The 25,700-nt window shown below is 41.1% G+C and overlaps 1 protein-coding gene across 7 annotated transcripts in view; it reads right to left on the reverse strand.

The window, feature by feature from the left end:
* Positions 1-6,633: 6,633 nt before the first annotated feature.
* The window catches only part of LOC130913793 (membrane-associated phosphatidylinositol transfer protein 2-like), an 89,580-nt gene continuing 70,513 nt past the window's right edge, over positions 6,634-25,700 (reverse strand). For 5 of the 7 annotated variants that reach the window (XM_057832652.1, XM_057832654.1, XM_057832656.1 and 2 more), the window contains 6 exons: positions 23,302-23,418; positions 22,888-23,153; positions 22,445-22,594; positions 22,199-22,379; positions 21,995-22,123; positions 6,634-8,234 (listed from right to left, as the gene is read on the reverse strand). In XM_057832652.1, coding sequence (XP_057688635.1) covers positions 7,899-8,234; positions 21,995-22,123; positions 22,199-22,379; positions 22,445-22,594; positions 22,888-23,153; positions 23,302-23,418 — 1,179 coding nt within the window. In that variant the 3' untranslated portion in view covers positions 6,634-7,898. Of the gene's footprint in view, positions 8,235-11,712; positions 19,872-19,993; positions 20,110-20,473; positions 22,124-22,198; positions 22,380-22,444; positions 22,595-22,887; positions 23,154-23,301; positions 23,419-25,700 lie in introns of those variants that run through there. The other 2 variants (XR_009062818.1, XM_057832655.1) reach the window with 2 other exon arrangements.

Raw genomic sequence — 25,700 nt, forward strand, 5'->3', positions numbered from 1 at the left:
GTGTCCTTCTGTTTGTGTTTTCTCCTGTTAACGTAAATTAAACTGTGAGAAATGTAGTGAACTCTGCTGTAAACTATAGAAATTGAAAAACGTTAGCAAGAAGCTGCTTAAAGAGAGAGGGGTGTTGCATAACCTCATATGTTGCTAACACAACACAACATACACACGACATAATCATAATTAACTTTGTACATTAAAATATATATATTTCTTTGGGGGGGGCTGATGACTTGACCCTCCCCCCGACACACACACGCACGCTCGCATATAGCCCCGACAAAAATACATGCCGACAACATGTCGCGCCTTTCAAAGAAGGGAATATTAGAAGTTTTTTTCGGCCAGCAGCAGCCACTATTAGTAATGTAACGGTATGAAGCTGCTTAGAGAGAAGTGTCCTTCTGTTTGTGTTTTCTCCTGTTAACGTAAATTAAACTGTGAGAAATGTAGTGAACTCTGCTGTAAATTATAGAAATACAAAAACGTTAGCAAGAAGCTGCTTAAAGAGAGAGGGGTGCTGCATAACCTCATATGTTGCTAACACAGTGCTTCTCAATTATTTTCTGTTACGCCCCCCCAAAGAAGACGTAAATGTTTCGCGCCCCCCCAAACTCTCTGCCGCCACTGTAAATAGTATCATTTGTCTATAAAATTACTATTATAAATACGCATCTGACGAACATTGTGTCCTTTTTTTCTAATAAAGAAAAAAAGTAACATAGATCAACTTATAATAAAGTATAACTTTATTAACATTGTTTTGTTTCTAACAGAGAAGACTTGACGCGCATCAGTTTGCCTGAATTTTAAAAAAAAGTCACATCCAAACTGTAAAAAATACACTCAAGGTACATTTTTGACCATTTGATACAGAAAAATAAAATGTAATAAAATCAGTAAATAATAACAAATTAAAATTGATTTCAAACATTCACTCATGAGGACAATATGCCAAAAAATTTGACCAAAAAAACAAAAGAGAATAAAAGAAAAAAAGAGTGTCCTTGGACAGAAGGACAGTTTTTATTTTTGCTGCTCACAGTATTACTTCCTTTGCAATGGTGTGGAGTTATTTGCAATGAGCATGCTAATAATGCTCACTGGTTTACTGATATAACACTGACAAAGCAGGACAATTGTTGGCAATATTCGGCACGTTTTCGCTGAAAAACAATCAAGCAGCTTATCAATGAGATTGGGGTCTAACGTCTTTAAGTGGCGTCTTAACTGATTTGGCTTCTGGCGGTCCACTATAATTATTTTTAGAAACAGTAAACAGTGGTCTTTCCTCATCACCCACTGTATTAAAAGTCAAAGCTAAAAGGCAAACGGCACGAAAAAAGCGCATTCTCGGCGGCCGAGGTAGAACCGTAGGTAAGGGCGGTCGTCGTGACGATCCCAAGCCGAAAATGGCACTTCTCGGGCGGCGACGTGAAAACCGGACAAGACAGTGGGTCGCTGCGTGAGTGACTCCGGTCGGAAAACGGCTTTCGAAAACGGCGGCGGCACACTACTCTTCATATCTGTTTTCTGTGTGTGCTGAGTGCTCTTCCTTAGTTCAAAAATACTGCGCACACTCTGAAAATGAGAGCGCCACTGCCACCCACTGAGTGGATGTGCAAGTACACTTTACTTCAGTACGGCAAAAAAAAAAAAAAAGCATGTTCCCCAAGGTCACATGCGCCCTCCCTGGCATCGCTCTGCGCCCCCCCCCCCCCCCCCCAGGGGGGCGTGCCCCACTATTTGAGAAGTACTGTGCTAACACAACACAACATAATCATAATTAACTTTGTACATTAAAAAATATATATTTCTTTGGGGGGGCTGATGACTTGACCCTAACCCCGACACACGCACATGTCGACAACATGTCGCCCCTTTCAAAGAAGGGAATATTAGAAGTTTTTTTCGGCCAGCAGCAGCCACTATAAGTAATGTAACGGTATGAAGCTGCTTAGAGAGAAGTGTCCTTCTGTTTGTGTTTTCTCCTGTTAACGTAAATTAAACTATGAGAAATGTAGTGAACTCTGCTGTAAACTATAGAAATTGAAAAACGTTAGCAAGAAGCTGCTTAAAGAGAGAGGGGTGCTGCATAACCTCATATGTTGCTAACACAACACAACATACACACAACATAATCATAATTAACTTTGCACATTAAAAAAATATTTCTTTGTGAGGGGGGGAATGCCACGATCTACCCACACTAGCGTTGCGATCAACTGGTCGATCGTGACCCACGTGATGAGCACCTAATTAATTAGGTTCATATTCGTGAGAAACAGTCGGTGAAGGTGGGCTGTAAGGAAATATTTCAGGCGAATAAAATTTACCCGAGACTATCGGCAGAGCTATTCTGACTGCAATGCAAAGGTTTCCCAGTGAGAAACGTGGCATTTTTGCAGTTGAAGTTAGAAAAGGCAACCTTGCTCTCCAGTCCAGTCCAGACCCCTCGTGGCTATTCATAGTAACTTTACAGGGCTCGTGCGTAAAAGTGACACTAAAAGCACAAAATACTCCTTAAATTGTTTCTCCTAAATGTGTATTTTACATAGATATTGTTATTATCACAATAAATAATGTCCAAGAACCGACTACTACGGTGGCCCTGAAGTGCAAAACACAACGGCAAATTAAAAAACACAACGGCAAATCAAAAAAACAACGGCAGATTAAAAAACACAACTCAATTTTGGGGAAGTGGCAGGAACCTGGAGAAAACCCATGCACGCCCTCTGCATAATGTGACTTATTTTTAAACAAGAATAACATATAAAATGCTTGTCTTTTATTAAATGCTTCATTGAGTGAGCCCACTCAAATTCGTTCACGCTGCTGAGAACAGCCTCTCACTTACACAATGAATGAATTGCCACAGCACACTTCAGACTGGGCTACCACTAGTGTGTAACAAGCTTAACACATCTCTGGCCAGATCAAAGTGACAAACCTGTCAATCATCATTAACTTTAAGTCCCAAACGCCAGCTGCACTGGTGACCAAGAAAAATACAGTGGTACTTCTACTTAAGAATGCCTTTACATACAGAATTAAGACACACCTCAACAGGAAAATATTGCCTCTTGTTAACTCATTTGCTCCCAAAAATGTATAAATATGTTCTATTTTTAATTGTTTCAGTGTCCCAAAGACGTATTTATACGTCTTTTACGTTTGTTTTTTTTTTTCACAAGAGACATCTCTGGGTTCTTATTCAACTTAGCTCCAAAGCACAACACTGAAAATCCATTTTAAAGCAATAAAACTGGCAACTGGAGGGCAGTAGCGCTTTTGGTAAGACGATTCAACGGAACGAACGGCTGGGCCGCATGGCCGGGGCGCCGGCGGAAGACGACCGAATGGACATCCAGGATGCCAGGCGCTGGACGACCGAGCAGAACGACCGGGACCACCAGTGCAGCAGATGATGCTGTTGAGTCTGTGCTGCTCGTCGAGCAGAGACAGGCGGCGATGAGGGAAAAGTTTACCCCGGCAACAGCGTCATCTCTCAGTTAGTTATGTGTAAATAAATTGTTACTTTGCTATCAAAAGCTCTATTTGTCTTGTTGTTTGTTATTTTGTAAAAGGAAAACATTATTCAGATGTTTGGGATGTAACTAAAGCAAAAAATAGCTGAGTTAAAGTCAAAGTTATGTTTGGAATGTATGCTTTCACAGACAGCTCAATTTCTCGTTTTTTTCATCAGAAATTGGAAAATTGGTCAAACTAAGCTACTTTCTAATGCGGATTTCTAAAGAATGGAAAAAGATATGAACTTTTTTTTCCTGCTGAAAGAAGAGTGTCTTTCTTTTGGTGGGTTCCATGTTTATATAGCAATAGAACAGAATTTTCTGTGGGCCTTGTAAAATCAGTCAAAATCCAGTAAAATGGCCGGGAGCGAAGGGGGTTGCACCGGTGAAAATGGCTGGGAGTGAATGAATTATGAAATTTCAGGATACAGAAGGCAAAAATACAGTATGGCTGGTTCTCGCAGCTCCCAGGGTTTACTGAACATGACATATTTATACCTGCTGTTCCATTGGCTATTGTCCAGCATTCCTGGCATCCAATTGACTAAGAGGGACCTCTACTGTATGTGTATGTGTATATCCCAGCGTCCTTTTCATTTGCCCCTCGTCTTTTAACAGCTTTAGATGAGTATCAACTTTTATTCTTTACTCTATTCTTGGCCTTATTTTGAGGAAGCAGAGTCTGAGGACTCCGAGCTGGGCTCTCCGATCTCTAGGGTCGAAGTCACTGAGGTGGTTGGAAAGCTCCTCGGTGGCAAGGCCCCGGGGGTCGATGAGATACGCCCGTTGTTCCTGAAGGCTATGGATGTTGTGGGGCTGTCGTGGCTGATACGCCTCTACAACATCGCATGGACAGCGGGGAAAGTGCCTCTAGATTGGTAGACCGGGGTGGTCGTCCTCCTTTTTCACACTCCTCAGCCTCCCCGGTAAAGTCTATTCAGGAGTGCTGGAGAGGAGGGTCCGTCGGGAAGTCGAATCTTGCACTCAGGAGAAGCAGTGTGGTTTTCGTCCCGGCCGTCTGACAGTGGACCAGCTCTATACCCTCGGCAGGGTGCCCGAGGGTGCATGGTAGTTCGCCCAACCAGTTTACATGTGTTTTTTAGATTTGGAAAAAGGCGTTCGACCGTGTGCCTTGGATAGTCCTCGTGGGGGGTGCTCCGGCAGTATGGTGTTCCGAGCCCCTTGGTAGGAGCCATTTGGTCCCTGTATGACCGGTGTCAGAGTTTGGTCCGCATTGTCAGCAGTAAATGTAATTCGTTCCCTGTGAGGGTTGGACTCCACCACTGATTTCGTTCATAAATTTTATGGACAGAATTTCTAGGCGCAGCCAAGGCGTTGAGGGGTCTGGTTTGGTGGCCTTAGCATTACATCTCTGTTTTTTGCAGATGTTGTGGTGCTGTTGGCCTCATCAAGCCGTGACCTCCAACTCTCACTGGAGCGGTTCGCAGCCAAGTGTGAAGCGGTTGGGATGAAGATCAGTACCTCCAAATCAGAGACCATGATCCTTAGTCGAAAAAGGGTGGCGTGCCCTCTCCAGGTCGGGGATAAGATCCTGCCCCAAATGGAGGAGTTCAAGTATCTTGGGGTCTTGTTTATGAGTGAGGGTAGGAGGGAGCGGGAGATCGACAGGCAGATCGGTGAAGCGTCCGCAGTGATGCGGACTCTGCACTGGTCCGTAGTGGTGAAGGAGCTGAGCCGAAAGGCGAAGCTGTCAATTTACCATTTGATCTACGTTTCTACCCTGACCTATGGTCACAAACTGTGGGTCGTGCCCAAAAGGACAAGTTCACAGATAAAAGCGGCCGAAATGAGTTTCCTCCACAGGGTGTCTGGGCTCTCCCTTAGAGATAGGGTGAGAAGCTCGGTCATCTGGGAAGGACTCGGTGTTGAGCTGCTACTCTTCCGCGTCCAGAGGAGCCAGTTGAGGTGGCTCGGGCATTTGGTTCGGATGTCTCCTGGACGCCTCCCTGGAGAGGTGTTCTGGGCATTTCCCACCGGCGGGAGGCCCCGGGGACGACCCAGGACATGCTGGAGAGACCATGTCACAATCTGGGCCTCCCTGTTAAAACTGCTGACCCCGCGAACCAATTCGTGGATTAAGCGGCAGATGATGGATGAATGATTTTTTACATTATGCGCAACTCAGATTTTACGTTTATTGCACAATAATCTAATTTTACCATGTATTTGTTACATGTTTTGATGCATTTTTATGCATTATAAAAAAATAATTTTGGGGGGCTTGAAACCGACAGTACAGAATTTTCAAGTTAAGAAACAACTTCCAGAAGCAATTAATTTCTTAAGTAGAGGTACCAATGTAGTTTGGTCGCACTGCTTAGCAGGAGGGAGAGAAAATACTGCACGTCCTTTCGATGCGAATATTGCACATCCACACTACGCGATGACGCTGTTCAAATTATATATTCATAAATATCATTATATATATTTTCAGGCCTACTGTAGAAATCATATTCTCATTTCAGAAAATAAGGATTCGCCGATTGCCATGCTTTGTGCTAAAATGGGAACAGGGGTACTTCAGAGGCCATTCAAATTAGAGGTGGGGCCAGTGCCCCTGTGCCCCCACCCCTAAAACTGCCACTGCATGAACAGGAAATTGGCAATGAATGAAAAATTGAAATTACGGCTGGGTAATCTGGCCCAAAAAAGATTATATTCAACATTTTTTAGTAGGGACAGGGCAGTGGTTACTAATTTTAATTACAATTTTAAAAAAATGAACGCAATAGTTTCACTTTTATTTTTAAATATACTGCCATAATAAAAAGAAAAAAAAATCTTTTTAACACATTGGCTGCCATTGACGGCGACTGACGTCCAATCCATTTGAAGCGGGAGGCAATGGCGGGAGCAAATGATCGACTGTTGTCAATGCGTTGAAAGTAAAATGAAGTCAAACTAGCTTATTTTATCAGCGTCAAAGCATTTGCTATGTACTCATAGTCAGCCATGGACGGCGTTAGACGTCCAATCCATTTAAAGCGAGTGGGTCCGCAGCTATAGAACAAACAGTGGAATCCATGTCGAAATGAATTACAGAAGACACTTTGGAGTGAAGCACAAAGCACTTGTGCGCAACAACAGTCCTCTTTTTTATAAGACACTGCATATATACACACTTTAAAGAATGTACAAACATGGTTGGCACGGAAGGACGGACACCGTTCTGGCCGTCCAACTTGGAGAACTTTGGCACATTCACCAGCTGAGCAACTGACTACGAAGGACCAGGAGTGCCAAAATTGAATGAATAAATACACAAATAATGAAGTGCCACTAAAATATTCATAATTCATCATCTTGGTATTTCTATTCATTTACTTACAGTATTTCCTTTTGTGTATTTCAACATTTTTTTCTTTGGGAAATACAAATAATAAGTTGTCAAAACTAGAAAAGCAGGTTAAAAACAAAAAAAATCCCCCAAAAATCAATATTCTTGGAAGACGGTATGAACCTTTTTCAATGTATTTCAATATGAACTTTTATTTCATTGTGGCACTCTTGCTAGCATGAAATGAAAAAGTGTTCTAGAACTCCTGGTCCTCCATAACAAAACGAGCACAATGGAAAAATACAATGACACGAGCAAGAGTCAAGTGGAAAGAAACCTTAGCGCTAGAACAGCAAATACCTATTTTCAAGTCTCATATTTTTCAGAAAACAGCAGTCCGTGTAAAAATGAGATATTCCAAAAAAAAAAGAAAATTGTTAAAAAATTCATAATCCAGCCAGATTAAAGTGGGGATTGTCTACAGTAAAATCCAATATTTTGGAGAAATTCTTTGATTTAGTGCCTTTTTAAATAAATAGATTTATAAATTAATACATTGTCATTAAAATCACAATTTTAAAAAGAATCAATACAGAAATAAACTGCTTAAGGCCCCCAAGAACACTTTAAAGTTGATTTCTTTTTTTTTTTTTTTTTTGGGGTGGGGGTTGAATTTAATTGCATTTAATTGCAACTCATTCACTGCCCTTGACGGTGATAGACGTCCAATTCATTAAACAGGGCAGACAGGCTGTAAATGCTCATGTTTAAGTGCGATTGACAGAACTAGACGTCCAATCTAGCACCGTCAATGGCAGCCAATGGGTCTAGTACCACAGTTTTACATGATAGTATAAAGTAAAAACATGATAACTGCCCTGTTAAAACGTGAATATGTAATGTTCATTGGCCCCTTCCAGTCTAAATGGTTTGGACGTCTATCACCGTCAGGGGCAGCCAATCAGTGAAATGGGTGCCCTAAAAAGGGTTAAAGCTTTACAATTAGCGTGACGTTTCACGTCCCGATAGGAGTAGGGCAGGGGTCCCGAATTTTTTCGGCTAGGGAAGGCTCATTTGGGTCCACCGCGTCCCCAGCATCCCGCCGCGAGGCTCATGCTGCGCTGCGCGGCTCCCTGAGCGTGCGCGCGGGACGCGGAGCGATCGCCGTCCGACTGGCTCTGTGTGCGCTCGGGGCGGCCGTGGCCGCCGCCCGTTGCCGTGGTCACGGGGGGTTGCGAGGAGATGGTCCGCAGCAGGTGGTTGCGTTTGCGCAGGAAGTCGCTGTTGGCACCCAGGCCGAAGCTGCTCTTGCGCAGGACCGCGCGGGCGCTGCCCGACTTGGCCGGACGCGAGCGCTGATTGTGCTCCAGCTGGGACAGGTGGGAAGCGTAGCCTTCCGTGATGAACTGTATAAAATACAGCATTGAAGTCCAAATCAATATTCATATTAAGAACAGTATAAAATGGTATCAAAAAATCTATTTCCATCAGTTGGATGCAGGTTGATTCCTTATGAGTTTGAACATAATCTATTAGTCTATTTTTATTTGACAAGTCTTTCTTTAACTTCCTGTTGATATTGAGTCAATTCTATTGATTTGGGGACATTCCCAGGTTATTTCCTGCATTTTAAATCACTTCCTGTTGATTTGGGGGCATTCACAGGTTACTTGGGCTGCGTTTCAATCACGGTTTTATGTGCCCTTGCTCACTCTCCCATTGGGGAACCCCCGCCGCCATCTTAAGGGCTGTTCCATTTCCCTAAACAGCGAAGTGAGATTGACAATTTGAGGCAAGAATGTCCAAAGTCCAGCCCGGGGGCCAAATGCGGCCCGTGGTCAAATTTCATTCGGCCCCCAGCCACCGTCATAAAATCAATAATGTCTGACCAGACACAGACTTAATAAATTGGTCAGCAGTACTGCTACCAGCATATGAAGTAGCTTACACACTAAATGCTGCTCCTCATTTACCCACTAAAAGGCAGCAGCACTCTAAGCAGAGGTTGCGCTAGACTTTTTCGTTGTGTCATTTTGACTGACAGGGTCATAAAAATCCGGTCATAATCTATGTTTACCCGCCACTTAATTTTTTAAAATGACTATCTTGATGCAGTCACTATATGTATATACACAATAATACAATAATACTTTATAATATAAAGTAACTAACATTAGTGCAGTCATGGATTACAGTAAGCAGGCCAGTACTGTGTTTCCATATATATTTTTATTATATTATGTATATACAGGATATATATATATATATACACCCCCCCCAAGTGGGACCTTCCATGATACTAATACATTTAATAATAATAAAATATTATATAATTCCATTATATATATATATATATATATATATATATATATATATATATATTTTTTTTTTTTAAAAAGAAACTTCGGACACTCAGTTGCCTTGAAATTTTTCCGAGTAAGGCCAACGACGTCATGCATCAAGAGAGACAATAGCTAATTAATATGCTCACTCGCCACCCTGTGGTCTGGGGTGTTAATTGCAACCTGTCAAAATGACAGATGGACTTCAGTTTTTTCCGTCACCGTTGTAAAAAACCGGTCAACGACAGAAAATATTCGGTTAACGCGACCCCTGACTCTAAGCAACATTACTCCGTGTGACCTTTTACTTCCAATTTTCAAATGGCGACAATCAACAACAAAAATGTTGACTGCGACGGCCAACGCCTAGAGGATAGGTGGAAATTGGACTATTTCTTCACTAAAATACGCAACAACTGTGTCTGCCTCATTTGCAAAGAGACAGTTGCTGTTTTTAAAGAGTTCAATGTGAGGCAATATTATCAACCAAGACACGCTGACATGTACGACAAGATAACAGGGAAGAAACGCAGCGAGAAATTGAAGCAACTTGAAGCTAGTTTAATTTCACAGCAGCAGTATTTCGCAGGAGCCCGAATCAAAAGAGAACACCACAAAGGCTAGTTGCGAGATTGTTGAAATTATTAATTTAAAAAAATATTAAAGCAAATGTGACACACTGAATGGCTTGCTAAAATTTGCTTGAATATATCGTTCTACGTAAAGGATGTCAGCCAAGGTCGGACCCCCACATTTTTACCACACCAAATCTGGCCCCCTTTGCAAAAAGTTTGGACACCCCTGCTTTGAGGGCTTAGTGATCGAGTTAACAACGATGGTCACTTCAGAGCTCCCTATATCCCACAATGCATTGCAGTGGTGCACGGAAAATATGTCCATGCAGTGGAGAGAATGAAGCTCAAACACCGTTGGCTGCTGTATATTATACCACCAAAGAAGAAGAAATTGAGTTAAGCTGCCAGCACAATGTTTGAATGTTATACCAAACCGCCTTTCGAAGTGTAAAATTCATCATTGTTGTTAAAAAGTAAAAATAAAAAAATTTGACTGTATGTGGCAGTTATGACAGAACGTATGGAATCAGAGGAGTGCAAAAATATAAAAACCCATGAATAAACAAATATAAAGAGAAATAAATTAATAAACAAAAAGGAAAGTTTTTATTGACTTTCACTTTTGTCATTAAAAAGGAAAAAACTGACAACTTTGTCATTGATGTTTCTATTTTGCTTGCCTTTTCTATCTTGCTTTTAATGAAAGAAATGGTCTCTCAATCAAATGGCGTCGGGAGAAACTTCAAATAGGTTAAATGTATTTGAACAACAAATCTGTCTACAAATTATAAAGAATAAATATTGAATTGTCCAAATAAAATTTGATACGAAACAGAAGACCGAAGAAAGGAAACACAAGAAAAAAAAAGAAAAGAAACACAAACAACAACAAAAAATACATTGAACGCCTACACTAACTATTAATATGTTGGTGCTATCGTCAGCTTGATGTATTTCCAGTTTACACCATGTGGGGGGCCTGCTGACCTGGGAAAGAAGGGGATGGGGAAGTCTATAAGCTAAATGATTGGGAGGGGTAGAGTGTACACCAATCAGCTTAGTGATCTAGAATCCAGTAATCGTGTGAATCCTTTGTGAGTGTAAGCCCGTTGGCAACCGACCCTAAGCCGCCACACTGCCAGTCCCGGGACCCTCCACCCGAGCGCGCCCAATCACATCCAGCCGCACGTGAGCCCCGCCAAACACGCGACAGCCACGCAGACGAGCGGAGACACCGCGCCAACCCAGGGCCATGACCCCCACCCAGCCAGCCTGGGGAGGGAGGGTATTCGCCGTGAGGGGGGGTCAGGTGTGCGCAGCGCATCTGTACCTGGTACAAGGAGACGCGGCTCCGGCCACTATGGCCACCGCATACACCACCCAACCACCACTCCACTCCAATCAAATTTCATACAAAATTAATAATTCTGATAGTTCCCAGGTTGACATGAGTCGCTGTATATTTTGTGTGATTTGGAATAATGGTAGCCAGGCCTGGCCACGGCTCCCCCCAATGAATTTGTTGGCCACCCCACTTGCTAGTATAATGTCAGATTGTAGTAGCTGCGGAACTCAAAATGTTGACTGGACCATTATGGACGATGCACAGTAACACAATAGAATAGTTTACAAAATACAATATACAATGTAACACAATCAACCAAAGTACATCAGTAGGCGTGTCCTGAAGTCTTTCTGACAGTTTTCTACTGGCCTGTTTATAACTAAAACATAGTGAAAACCTGAAATTATGGCTTTTATTTTTTGGTGTGCCACCCCAAGGTTTTAAGTGGCCCCATTTGGCCACCCGAACGAAGAATTTATGGAGGCGCCACTAATTTGGAATTTGCAGTATAGAGTCACCTCAACAACATGTCGTCGATCCATGATTGTTTGGCCTGTGAGTGAACGAGGGCAGGTGTGTTCCATTCACGTCTTTCCCTCCCCCTCCGTCCACTTTCCCTCCGCCCTCCAAGTGGCCTCCGTGTGACGTCAATGCAAGTGCTTAGGGAAAGTGAGCGAGGGCAACTCCAACTGTGATTGGAACACAGCCTTGCTGTTCATTTCGGGACAAATCCTGCCGATTTTGGGACCATTTCTATTTGAATATCTATTGATTTTGAGGCATTCCCGGGGTATTTTATTTCCTGCATTTTAAACCACACCCTGTTGATTTGGGAGCATTCAAAGATTACTTGCTATTGATTCCTGGTCACTTCCTGTTGATTTTGTGGTAATTTCCTGTTGATTGTGGTTCACTTGCTGTACATTTAGTGTCAATACTTAATAATAATACACTTTATTTCAAGCTTTTTCAAAACACTCAAGGACACTGTATTTTAGGAGTGGGAACCTCTTGGTACCTCATGATACGAAACGATTTGCGATACAAAGCTCATGATAACGATCTGACGATATGGCGATACAACGATTATCGATACATTTAATGCTGCAGCTATCTAATATTTTAGTAGTCGATTAATTGATGGACTAGTTAGTACGAATAATCAAGTTATCGAATAAGGAACATGAAAAATTAAAATACCTCAGCTGAGCCTCAAATGTTTTTATTAGGGCTGTCAAAAGTATCACGTTAACGGGCGGTAATTGATTTTTTAAATTAATCACGTTAAAATATTTGATGCAATTAACGCACATGCCCCGCTCAAACATATTAAATGACAGCAGAGTGAAATGTCCACTTGTTAATTGTGTTTTTTGGAGTTTTGTCTCTGCTGGCGCTTGGGTGCAACTGATTTTATAGGCTTCAGCACCCTTGAGCCATGAACCATTGTGTAATTATTGACGTCAACAATGGCGGCCTACTAGTTTATTTTTTGATTGAAAATTTTACAAATTTTTTATTAAAACGAAAACATTAAGAGGGGTTTTAATATAAAATTTCTATAACTTATAGTATACTAATATTTATCTTTTAAGAACTACAAGTCTTTCTATCCATGGATCACTTTAACAGAATGTTAATAATGTTAATACCATCTTGCTGATTTATTCTTATAATAAACAAATACAGTACTTATGCACAGTATGTTGAATGTATATATCCGTCTTGTGTCTTATCTTTCCATTCCAACAATAATTTACAGAAAAATATGGCATATTTAATAGGTGGTTTGAATTGCGATTAATTGCGATTAATTTTTAAGCTGTAATTAACTCGATTAACATTTAAATCTTTTGACAGCCCTAGTTTTTTTTTTTTTTTTTTTTTAAATGAGGATCTATGTACAACAAACAAACAATTGGCTAACTTTCGCTAACTTAAATGCTATAAAATGCCTAAAATGCTAATAGTTTTTTGACATTGCTCTTAACAAATGGTTCACACACATATTCCCACAAAAAAATGGCTGAATATACCTATAAACTAAATTATGAATGCATTAAAAAACATGAGCTCAAACAAAAACTTAGCTTACGTTGGTCTTAACAGGGAGCAATTGGATTCAGCCATGTGAAAAGAGGCAGACCAGAGGGCAGTGTATCCACCCTAATCGATAAAACTAAATGCAAACACTTTCAAAATAAACCATTACAACACCACTTTAATTGAACGAATACTCGAAGCAACAAAATCGAATTCGAATATTTTTCTCTAATGAATGAATGAATACTCGATTTAATCGATTAATAGTTGCAGCACTAGATACATTGGTCAGGAAATCATTCTTCAATCATAAACAGAAAAACAAGCTTCTGCTGTGAACTCGAATGAGTTTATCACTAGTAGACGTCCAATCCATTTGAACTGGGAGGGTGGCAGCGAATGAATGAATTCGCTGCCATCCCTTCCACTTCAAACGGATTCAAACGGATTGAACGTCTATGGCCGTCAGTGGCAGCCAATACCGGGCAATGAGGTAATTTTGGGCCAGTTAAAGTCATTTACCTGTTGATTTTCAGTTACTTCCTGTTAATTTTGGGGTATTTCATGGGTCAGTTCCTGTTTATTTTCAGTTACATAACAGGAAGTGACCTGGGAATCACCCAAATGAATAGGCAATGACTCAAACTCAACAGGACATGACCTGTAAATGCCCTAAAATGGACAGCAAGTGACGTGTAAATGCCCTGAAAATTGAACAGAATGCTCTGGTTTAGATTGAACGAATGTTTCTAGTCTAAATTGATTGGGCTTCAAGCACCATCAATACAGCCTTACCGAGTTAACTGAGACACTATTATGGTGGAAGATTTTGGTAGCAACTTGCTAGTTCCTCTTTATTTATTTTTTTTTAGACAATGACACCTTTTTAAAACGATATCTCGATTCTTGGCAGGAGCATATCGATAACCTTTGGGGATACAAAGTATCACGATATATCACCATTTCGATATTTTGTCACACCCCTACTGTATTTATTTATGATTGGTCACATTCTGTTCATTTGGGGTGACTTTCTGCTAGAGGTGTGCATCGGCACTGCCCTCACGATTCGATTCGATTACGATTCGGAGGGCCACGATTCGATTCGATTCGATTAAGAGGGCCACGATTCGATTCGGTTCGATTCGGCAATGCATCACGATGCATTAAAGCCTGGGATGCATTAAAATGCTAAACAAAGCATATTTTTCGTGAATCATGAGGCAACACAAGCGGTCAGACATTAAACACCTTTTTATAGGCTCTTGTGTCATTCCTGGTTGTAGTCAAATGAAAATAGTAATATATATAAAAACAATAAAAAAACATCACAGCATTTAATAGGGAATGGGACGTACTACGTCATTGTTTGGACCCGCCTCCATGCTGGCAATATAATTCACTTCCGGGCCGGCAGAGTCAATGCGGATTGTAACGTGTGGTAGTGCTAAGCTAACTCTTTCGGTGTTTTAGAAAGAAAATATGGGTGCTTATTGTTGCGTTACCGGGTGCAACAGCGTCTCCTACGACAAAAAAAGGGGTTAGGAAAAATGGACTCACTTTTCACCGTTTTCCTGCATGGAGGACCAAATATCAGATCACGAAGGTACGACGGATGGCTGGATTGCAGCGGTTCGTCGGAAAAGCATTTCTTATGATCATATTTCTGCTGGAATGAGAGTGTATTCCCCTCATCTCTACTCTTGTAAGTTGAACGATTTATCCGTTTTGGTTTCAATACGTTTTTTGTTTTTTTCTTTACTGTTGTGTAAATCTGCCTCGGTAGCAATGCTAACCTACTCCTCCTCACCTACCTGTTGTGTTACTAGGAAAACCTGCATATGAAATGCTGACAGCACATCCCGATTGGTCACCATATCTCTTCTTGGGTTATTCTGAGGTCAAGCGCACCACATCGGAGCGTTATGAGAGGTTGGAAAGGCGAAGAGTGCACGCTGAAACTTCAGTTTGCTCTGCTCTTACAAACACAATCCCAAGTGTTGTTATGAAAAGTCAATAAAATATGAATACCAAAACATGACTTGAACAACTTCTTGACAAACTGTAACTGCTTGTTGTTTACTTCAGGTCTTCATAATAAACAGGTGTAATAATTACAAAGTCAGGTGACTTAATTTTGTTATTCTATTTGGAATATGCATTGACAATTTTTGGACAGTGTTGTAGACAAGAACTGGGACTGATAAGTTGCAATAGATTTATTTCAAGTAATGCAATTTCTCCAATACGATATTTGAATTGACAGTTTAAAATCTTTAAATTAGTGCAAACAAGGCCCACCCTCTGACGGTGGCAGCAAATATTATATAATTATAAGTAATACACAAATACAAGATCACAATAAACGTGTCTTTGTCAAAGCAGTTTAAAACACTATTTACTGGCCTTGGGTAAATTGCCAGACAGGATAAATATGTGCTTTAAAGTTCTTGCATTTCCATTTTAAGTATTGCAAGTACTAGTCTCCAACACAGTATTTGAACTGACAGTTTAAAATCATTTTAGTACAAAATGGCCCACACTCTGGCAGGGGGCAGCAAATATTATAATACATAATACATTATAAAAAGCTATATACTATATAAATACAAGATCACAACAAAACCTGTATTTTTCAAAGCAGTTAAAAAACATCCAGTGGCCTTAGGTAAATAAACGTGTATAAATATGTACTTTACAGTTCTTGCATTTCTATTTTAGGTATTGCAACTTTTCCAACACTATTTGAATTGACAGTCTAAAGTCTACATTAGTGCAAATAAGAATATTATAAATTAAAAATAATAATAGAATAAATAAATTCAACATTACAATGAAACGTTTCTTTGTCAAAGTGGTTAAAAAAATACGTCACTGGCCATAGTTAAATAGCCAGGCAGAATAAATATGTGCATTAAAGTTCTTGCATTTTCACAAGTTAAAAGCCCGCAGTTCATCGACGAGAAGGGCAGACCCAGTAGGCCGTCAGGTCACCTACCTTTTCGTTCAGTTTCGCTCCGCTACCAGGGGCACTAAATAATTTCTTCTTCATAAAACAGATTTATTAGTTCTAAGTAAGAATCCGTGGAGTTCACCCTCTGAAAACGTGTCAATTTTTTGTTCACGGTGTTGAAACCCCGGGAGTATTTTGCGTTGAGGCGCATTGATCTCTGGTGTTCGCGTAGTGCCATTAGGTCGGGAGTGGTGTGATTTTGGTCACATGAGCCAATCAGGTAGCCGCTTTCTCCTCACCATAACAACCAGATATCAAAAATGGCGACTACAACATCGGAGAGCGAAGACAAGCGAATGGAGAAAAAAGTTTTTAAAAAGCGCAGAAAGTGGGAAATAAACGATGCTACATGCATCTTTTTTCCGTGAAGAATGAGGACGTCTTGGACTTCACTTTTCAACAGTGGGACACGTAGAGAACCTGCTTTAAAAAGTGGCTTTGTCTTCACGGCGCTAACAAAGATCTTGCAGGAATATACAAACATTGCGTGGATATGGATTTTGAAAATATTCCTGGCGACGCTGGATTCCACACTACATGCTACCGGCGTTTTACTGATAAACAGAAAGTGTTAAAGGCTGAGAAAAAATTCGCACGTGCTGGGGGAGAGCCATCTGCAGCCGCGAGCCATTCTGACCCCCCTGCGAGTACTAGCGAAGTTGCAGAAGCGTCTGAAACTCTCAGAAAAAAATTCGTTCCCGTTCAGGTTTGCCCATCGCTTCTGCTGGCCCTGTCCTTCCAGCCATCTGCATCATTTGTAAAAAAGTGTCAAAGTATGCTCGTATGGGATCGGAAGGCAAACGGCAGCGGGATCATCTCGCCAAAGCAGAGACATTGTCGGCAGGTATGTGCCTCACACACACGCGCCCATTTTTATTTACAATATGACCAATATTTATTAATGGACTGAAAATAATTTGTTGTTAATTTTTAAGGCTATAGTTTAGTAAACGCGCGAGCAGCTGAATGATTTATCGAGTGAATCCAGCAGTGGTTACCAAACTCGGGTTAGCTGTGCCCCTCACAATAATAGATCACAGCTACACCCCCCACTCCCCACCAACCTCAACAAACCCTTTACTTTTAAATCCGTGATGTGCATATACTGTGAAAAGCGGTGATGTGACTTATTATAATTCTTTTTTGTGTAAAGGCCGGTTGCTGCAGGCAGCAGAGATGAAGAAAGACTCTTCAATCCTTCAACATATCAAAGACAAAGACTGTGTTGCAATGGAGGTGCGATACCATAAATCCTGTTACCGAGATTACACCAGGTTCCTAACCAAGTCAACAGCAGCAGAAACTGCAACGAGGGACGAAGAACTATGAGTTATTACATTGCACTATTCCACTGACACTTTGCTAAAATTACACATTTCAAAGGTAAAGCATTGGTCAACAACATGCCACTTGTATTCTGCTTGCCTTTAGCCAAAGCATTGAAAGCGTTACTCTTTGCACATCCAAAGTATGTGTGTGTTTCAGACAACCCTATGCTGAGAGCTACAAACTCTTTAGTGAACAAGTGGTCCGTCAAAGGATTATCGTTGACAAAGAAGTGCTCAGAATGGACAAGCTAAAAAGGTTGTTCGTGAACACCGTGAAGAAGCCATGAGGATCTTGATGCTTCAGACTACAGGTAATATATAAATCTTCATACTAAAAAAATTTTTATATAAATTTAGTCTCTAATAAAAAAGGCTTTGAGAGAATGTTTAATTTTGTTCTCTTTGGTGTATTTGTGTGAATGAGAAATATAAGTGCAAGAGTGAATGTGGGTGTGTGTGATGTGAATATGTGTGTCTTGTGCTCATCTTTCCCTTTGTTTCAGGTAGGTTTTGCTGAAAAGAAGATTGAAGCGCGATTTCCTCCAGTTGGTTTTTCACACCCCTTTCCAGCGCAACATGTCTGAAATGTTTTTTTTTTTTTTTTTTTGAGACATTATCAACAACAGACAAACTTTTAGACAGGATACCTCAGTCATCGGGTACATCAGCTACCGAATCTACTGAGGTAAGCCAAGAAAGTGACACTGAAAAAATGGGTAGCACAACATCAGGTTGGAAAACCAGCTCTGGGCCCAAGTGTTTGTTCAGCCCTCTTTGGCATCCATACATTCACAGGTTGTGACTCGACCAGGGCCTTTCATGGCAAGGGCAAAACAAAGACATTTTCTCTTGCTTGTCAGCAAGTAGAATACCTGACTGCGTTTACATATCTGGGTAGTAGTTTTAACCTTGACCAGTCTACATTTGAGGCATTGAGCAAATATATGTGCCATCTATATGGCCAGTCAACTGCCAAAAATGTCAACTATGCAAGATACAAGGCATTCTGTATGGCATCGTCAGCTTTGCCAGAACTGTCCATTCCTCCAACAAGTGATGCTCTCTTCCAACACAGCAAAAGGGCAAACTACCAAGCAGCAGTAATGCAACATTCTCTGACTGGTATGATGTGTGCCCCTTCCCCAATTGGCAATGGATGGGACATTGAGGATGGTGAATTAACAGTAAAATGGATGACTAGAAATCATGCCCCAGATAGTGTGCTACAGGTAGTCCACTGTGGTTGCAAGATAAGCAAGTGTGAGACTGAAAGATGTTCATGCTTGTCTGCAAAAATGTCTTGTACAGATTTATGCCACTGCCAGAACTGTGAAAATATTTCAAAGGAAACAGAAAGAGGCACATGGGATAATGACACTGATGATAGTGATATTGATGAGTAATCACCCACCATGTAAAATCTGTCCTAAGTTTTGATTCATTATCAAGATGGTACTCTCCATTTTAACCCTTTTAAAACAAAAAAAATGTCTGTATTGCCTTTTCCCAAAACATAGACCTTTGTTCAATTTGACTGCCAAATTTTATTGTGAATGCACATTTGATATATGTAAATATATATATATATTTTTGTGTGAGGCAGGGGTGGGGGTGTAAATGACATGATGTGACATAATCTGACACTTTAATAAATACTCTTTGTTACAATTATCTGGGCTCTTAATGCATTTATTTTCATCCGGTCCATTTTGCCTTGTTCCAGTTTTGAGGTGCATGGTAGGATTTTCAGCCATTTTTGGCCAATGTGTGCTGCTTCTTGTGTACCTTTCATTACATAGTAGGTTGTGAATTGTTTTCATATATAAAACATAAGCTTTTAGATAAATGTAACATATGTGCTTCATGTGCTGGTGTCACCTCTAGTTGAAGTGATTTTTTTTGCACAGATTTGCTACATTTAATGATCTAAATTCACATATGAGTATACTAAACCACCAATACTTGTTTCTGATATTAGGTACATGTATGTATGACATTTGAGAAAGATTTTGTGTTGCCAAATTTAATGTAAGACATTTTACACCCAGAAATGGCAGCACCAGATTTTCGTTTTTTGTTATTTCCCTATGTATATATTCCTGGCTTTTGACAAAATTGGTGCAGGGAAACGTTGGGTGAACTTTTAACCCAAAGTTCAGAAGGGTATTATCTATCAAAAAATGCATTGAAAAAGTAGTGCCCAGAAAGTGGAACGAAACTCATTTTCTAGGCACTTTTTCAGGGTCCACCCCAAGGCCTACAGATGGCGTCTGCTGCAGGGGCTTGTTTGAGTCCGACACAGGACAAATGGAACCACTCCATTGAACAAATTTTCTTTGTCAAATGATCCAAGAAGAGAGATGGTGACCAATCGGGATGTGTTGTCAGCAGGTTTACCTAGGAACACAACAGGTAGGTGAGTCGTAGTAGGCGAGCATTGCTACCGAGGCAGATTTACACAACGGTGTAAAAAAACAAAAACGTATTGAAACCAAAAGTGGATAAATCGTTCAACTTACTAGAGATGACAGGAACACACTCTCATTCCAGCAGAAATATGATCATAAGAAATGCTTTTCCGACGAACCGCTGCAATCCAGCCATCCGTCGTACATTCGTGATCTGATATTTGGTCCTCCATGCAGGAAAACGGTGAAAAGTGAGTCCATTTTTCCTCACCCCTTTTTTTGTCGTAGGAGACGCTGTTGCACCCGGTAACGCAACAATAAAGCACCCATATTTTCTTTCTAAAGACCGAAAGAGTTAGCTTAGCACTATCACACGTTACAATCCGCATTGACTCTGCCGGCCCGGAAGTGAATTATATTGCCAGCATGGAGGCGGGTCCAAACAATGACGTAGTACGTCCCATTCCCTATTAGTGCTTTGAATGAGACCAGGGCTTTCTTTCTTTTTCTTTCTTTCTTTTTTTTTTTACACACACTAGCAGCCTTTCATTTTTTAAACACCGCATAAGTTTGGTCAAGTTTCCCACCAACCTCATAGAAGCCAAAATGTCTCCATATGCCTGCTTTCAATGTCTTTGGTGCGTCAATAATCTTTCGCGCTTCCTCTTTCTCCGCTTTAGCCATTGTTATTATGTCTTATCTCTGCTTTGAGTGCCACTGCGCAATTGCGCATGTCTGTGACGTTACTCCCATGAGGAAGCCAATTTTAGTTCCTCATCCCCCCTGCATTGCTTGTACAATAGCTCCCTCTACAGGTAAACATGAGAATAATAATACAAATGGTGAGACCAAATCCATTGCATCACTGGAAGATTTTTGAACGGATTTATATACAGTGGTACCTCTACATACGAATTTAATTCGTTCCAGGACCTTGTTTGTAAGTCGAAATGGTCGTATGTCGAGCAGGATTTTCCCATAGGAATACATTATAATTCCATTAATTCGTTCCAAAGCCTAAAAACATACACTAAATTCTTATTAAATACTGCTGGCACTGTTACAAATGGCAATTAAACATAGAAAAACAAATAAGTTATAAATAAATAAGTCAGAATAATATAATAATAAGAAGAATAATTAATAATTATTCCTGTAAATAATGTAACGAATTGGATTCTAATATGGCGGACACTTTTTACTGTCCCTGAACGCACCGCGAAGCTGACGTCACGGTGAGATAGGTCGGTGAGGTAGAGATAATACTTTCGTTTTCTTGAGAGCAGTCAACTGCTTAAGACAATGGGCGTTTTGTGTTGGATAAGTTCTTAAATAAATGATAAAAACGTGACGAAGCTGGCGATTTCCTTGGCAATGTTACCACAATAATAATTGTCACCTTAACTTATAAATAGTGGCGAACGGTGGTCGGAAGAGGACCATGGAGCTGTATTGTTGAGCCAGTTCAGGGACGCGCACACCAAGCTCATATTTTTCTATAACTTGCATCTTCATTTCAAAGGTAAGCATCACTTTTTTCCTTGTTTCTCCAACTGTATCAACTTTTTTTGAAAACTGTGTTGATTTCTCACACAAGAAAATCCACCGTGCGTTCGTTTGCAGTGCTGTCATGTCGTCGTATTTCGAGCAACTCGTCGGATGTAGAAACAAATGGCGGCTCAAATTTTACGTCGGATGTCGAAAAGATCGTGTGTCGAAGTGATCGTATGTAGAGGTACCACTGTATTTTAATATGTGCTGAATCGATTCGGCTTGTTGCCCGCATTGAATCGCATCGTCCATGGCCCGCATCGGGATGCATCGCCGCATCGATTATTGTTGACACCAGTACTTTCTGCCCATTTTGGGGTATTCCCAGGTCATGTCCTCTGAAATTTTGGGTCACTTTTCAATTTAAGGCATTTTCAGTTCACTTTTTTAAGGTCATTTCCTTTTGATTGTGGATCACTTCCTGTTCATCTTGGGTCCTTTCTGGGTCAATTCTTGTACATTTAAGGTCACTTCTTACGGGTTTTGGTGCATTTACAGGAAGAAAAAGCTTTGGAAAAGGAGGCTTTTGGGGCAAGCATTTTTGGAACTTTGAACGCCTACCTGACACTGGTGCTGCATCTTCTTGGAAGGCCGACCGACGATGAAGATCTGCGACGGATGCAGGTTGATGGAGGCATAGACAGAGATGTCTTTGCTGGAGCCGTAGCCGGCAAATATCTTCATGTTCGCCTGATTTCAGAAGAATAAAAAACAAAATGAAGCAATGCATGAAGGAAGGAAGGAGCTCTGAGAGCAGGTTCTGACCTCGGTCAAGGCCTTAAGGAAGTTGGCCTTGTGCCTGAGCGGGTCGTGCACCAGGCCGTCGCAGAAGGACACGATGCCATGCGGAAAGTTGTGCTGTGACAACCAGGCCACCACCCTCTGCTTCTGCATGTCCGGTCGCCCCGTCACGTAGATTATCAGGTAACCCAGGTCCTGCCAGTGCCTGTCGACCATCACAGTGGAGGTGATCCAGCCGGTTGGCCTAGTGGAAGCGGCGCTCGCTCTTACCTGACCACGTCCACCGCCCCCGCCCGCACTTTGGGGTCGCTGCCCATAATGGAGACACTAGCGGCAAAGGAGCCGTCGATGCTGAACACCACAAACTCTGTGCCGCGGGGTACTACTGTCAGGTAGCTGTCAGCAAACGTGTGGTCGCCCCTGAAAGACAAACACGGGTTTACTTTTACCAGACTAATATTATTTTGAAGTAACACTACTCTTACTTGAGTCAAATTTTTGGCTATTCTATCTACCAATATATAAAAGTTTATTTTGAAAATACCCTTGTGATTTTATTGCTTTGTAGCGCTTAAAAATAAAAAATACAAGCTGATCTTTTTCACCCGAGTCAGACCCTCTGAAAACGATGGGATCAGGTCTTGGATTTCAGTTCACTTGATGGGCTCGGGGATGCCATTTTTTTTTGCGGTTGGAACTGCGGTCAAACGTACCTGACGACCATTTTGACAGGGTAGACACCGACGCCCAGGCGCTTGTCGTCAGGAAGCGCAAAGGACACACGGCCGCTACCGTTGGTGACCTCTGTGTCGAAGTAAAGCCATTCTCCCGACGGAGGCTGTGTCATGATGTGCAGGTCCACCTTCTCGCCAGCCAGGGTGACCATATCCAGAGGGCCGTACATGAAGCGACCGCTCAACGTCTGCCGGCCGTCCTCGGTGAACACCGCGTCGTTGACTCGGTGGTTGGCCGTCACGTTCTGTCGGCGTGCCACAAAAAGTACTTTAAAACTTTTTACCATCCGTCGACAGTTTATCGCTTGCTAATTGATTGATTGTCTGATTTAGTATATGAGTCCATTTTATTCAGCAAAGAGAATTGTTGCGTCAAGGAACACTGAAGCCTACCCTGATTTTCACATGAGTCCTCTTGCGCAGCCACTTCTCGCGAGGTTTGGAAGGCGTGAACTCTGACACTTCTCTGCCGTCCAATTCCAGAATGCTGGAGTTGTCGTGCCTCATCACCTGCATCACAACCATTTCTATTGCCACACAACTGACACTATCAACTTTTTCACATGCAGCAAAATACACTTTTGATCATTTCCTGTTCATTGGTCAATTCCTGTTGAATTTGGGACATTTCTGGGTCACTTCCTAGTCAAACTGGAGCAATTTGAGTAAGTCTTTTGGGCTCAAAATTAGGGGTGTGACGATAAATCGAGATTGTAATATATTGTGATACCTTTTATCTCAATAGGTGATGGATATGTTTCCGCCAAGAATCGAAATAACGTTTTAAAAAGGTGTCACTGTTTGGACAAAAAAAAAAAAAGGAACCAACAGCTTGCTAGCAAAATTGAGTGAGCTACCTATGTACCTACCTCTAGTCAAAAATTATATATATGCAGGGGTGCACATAAGTGGTCCGCATGCGCGCATGCGTACTGGACGTAGACAAACGCGCTGGCCCTCAACGGCTTCCATACGCTTTTGCGTACCGATGGCTGACCACTGTATTTGCGGCGGACACGAGAAAATAACTTCTCAAAATGTCGAAGAGGCTGGCCACACTGAGTAATTCCTTCAGTGTTCCCCCACCCCCGTCAAAAGACAGACAGACGACAGAGACGTCACCGGAGCTACCGAAAAAAAAGGACTTTTGCTGAAAAGTGGCTACAGGGGGTACCATGGCTAGAAGCAAATGACGCTCGCACGGAAATGCGGTACAAAATGTGCCGTGAGAATCCCAATGTCGCCGATAAGAGCAGCGCATTTTATGTGGGGTCAAAGAATTTCAGCCATCCAAACTTTGAAAAGCACGAAAAAAACGGCATGTGGCAATTAAGCAAACTATCGATGTCAGACATGACCCCACTCGCCCTATGGACAAGTCGCGGAATAAAGGTAATGAACAGCAACATGCACTGACAAATGTGTTTTTGCTCGCATTTTACAAAGCTAAACATGCACGTTCAATGAGGTCTTATGAGGAGGACATCCCACTTTTAAAAAGGCTTGGAGTTAATGTGGGAGCAGCATAATGCCCTTTATTTTGAATTGGTGCTTTTATGTTTATTTCTTTACATTTCACTTCAAAGTAATGCCAATTTTGTTGTGCCAGTTGATGTTAATCAAGCATTAATTGTTAATATATTTAATTAAAGTTAATTGGCTCTAAGTAAAGCTTGTCATAAATTTATCGCATCAGGCGGGTCGGCTCTCAAGCTCAATGAGGACCAAGTCACATCTCCAGGTCCTCCTCTGAGAACCTGGGCGAAAAAATTATGTGCACCCCTGTGTGTGTGTGTGTATATATATTAGGGCTGTCAAAATTATCGCGTTAACGGGCGTTAATTAATTTTTAAAATAAATCACGTTAAAATATTTGACGCAATTAACGCACTTGGCCCAGCTCAGACAGATTTAAATGACAGTAGAGTGAAAGGCCCACTTGTTAATTGTGTTTTGCGGAGTTTTGCTGCCCTCTGCTGGCGCTTGGGTGCGACTGATTTTATAGTGTAAGTAATTATTGCCCTCAACAATGGCGGGCTACTAGTTTATTTTTTGATTGAAAATTTGACAAATTTTATTAAAACGAAAACATTAAGAGGGGTTTTAATATAAAATTTCTATAACTTGTACTGACATTTTTCATAAAGAACTACAAGTCTTTCTATCCATGGATCACTTTAACAGAATGTTAATAATGTTAATGCCATCTTGTTGATTTATTGTTATAATAAACAAATACTGTCCTTATGTACCGCATGTTGAATATATATATTCATCTTGCGTCTTATCTTTCCATTCCAACAATAATTTACAGAAAAATATGGCATATTATATAGATGGTTTGAATTGCGATTAATTGCGATTAATTACGATTAATTAATTTTTAAGCTGTAATTAACTCGATTAAAAATTGTAATCGTTTGACAGCCCTAATATATATATATATATATATATATATATATATATATATATATATATATATATATATATATATATCATTTCTATTCAGGAATCACACAGGGTGTTCATAGCACACACACCAACAGAAAACACAGTACATACAGTGCTGGCCAAAAGTATTGGCACCCCTGCAATCCTGTCAGATAATGCTCAATTTCTCCCAGAAAATGATTGCCATGGCGTACCGCACGCATACTATTTTTAGACCATGACGTCGCATCGTAAAGCAGAAAGCCGAAGTGGGACATTATAGACCCGCCCTCACATAGAAACAACGTATTTTGTGGTACTTTTCGCCGGTAATCTCTCAAAAACGAACATGCCAATCACGC

This window comes from Corythoichthys intestinalis, chromosome 3 (assembly GCF_030265065.1).
Source record: "Corythoichthys intestinalis isolate RoL2023-P3 chromosome 3, ASM3026506v1, whole genome shotgun sequence".
NCBI lineage: Eukaryota > Metazoa > Chordata > Actinopteri > Syngnathiformes > Syngnathidae > Corythoichthys > Corythoichthys intestinalis.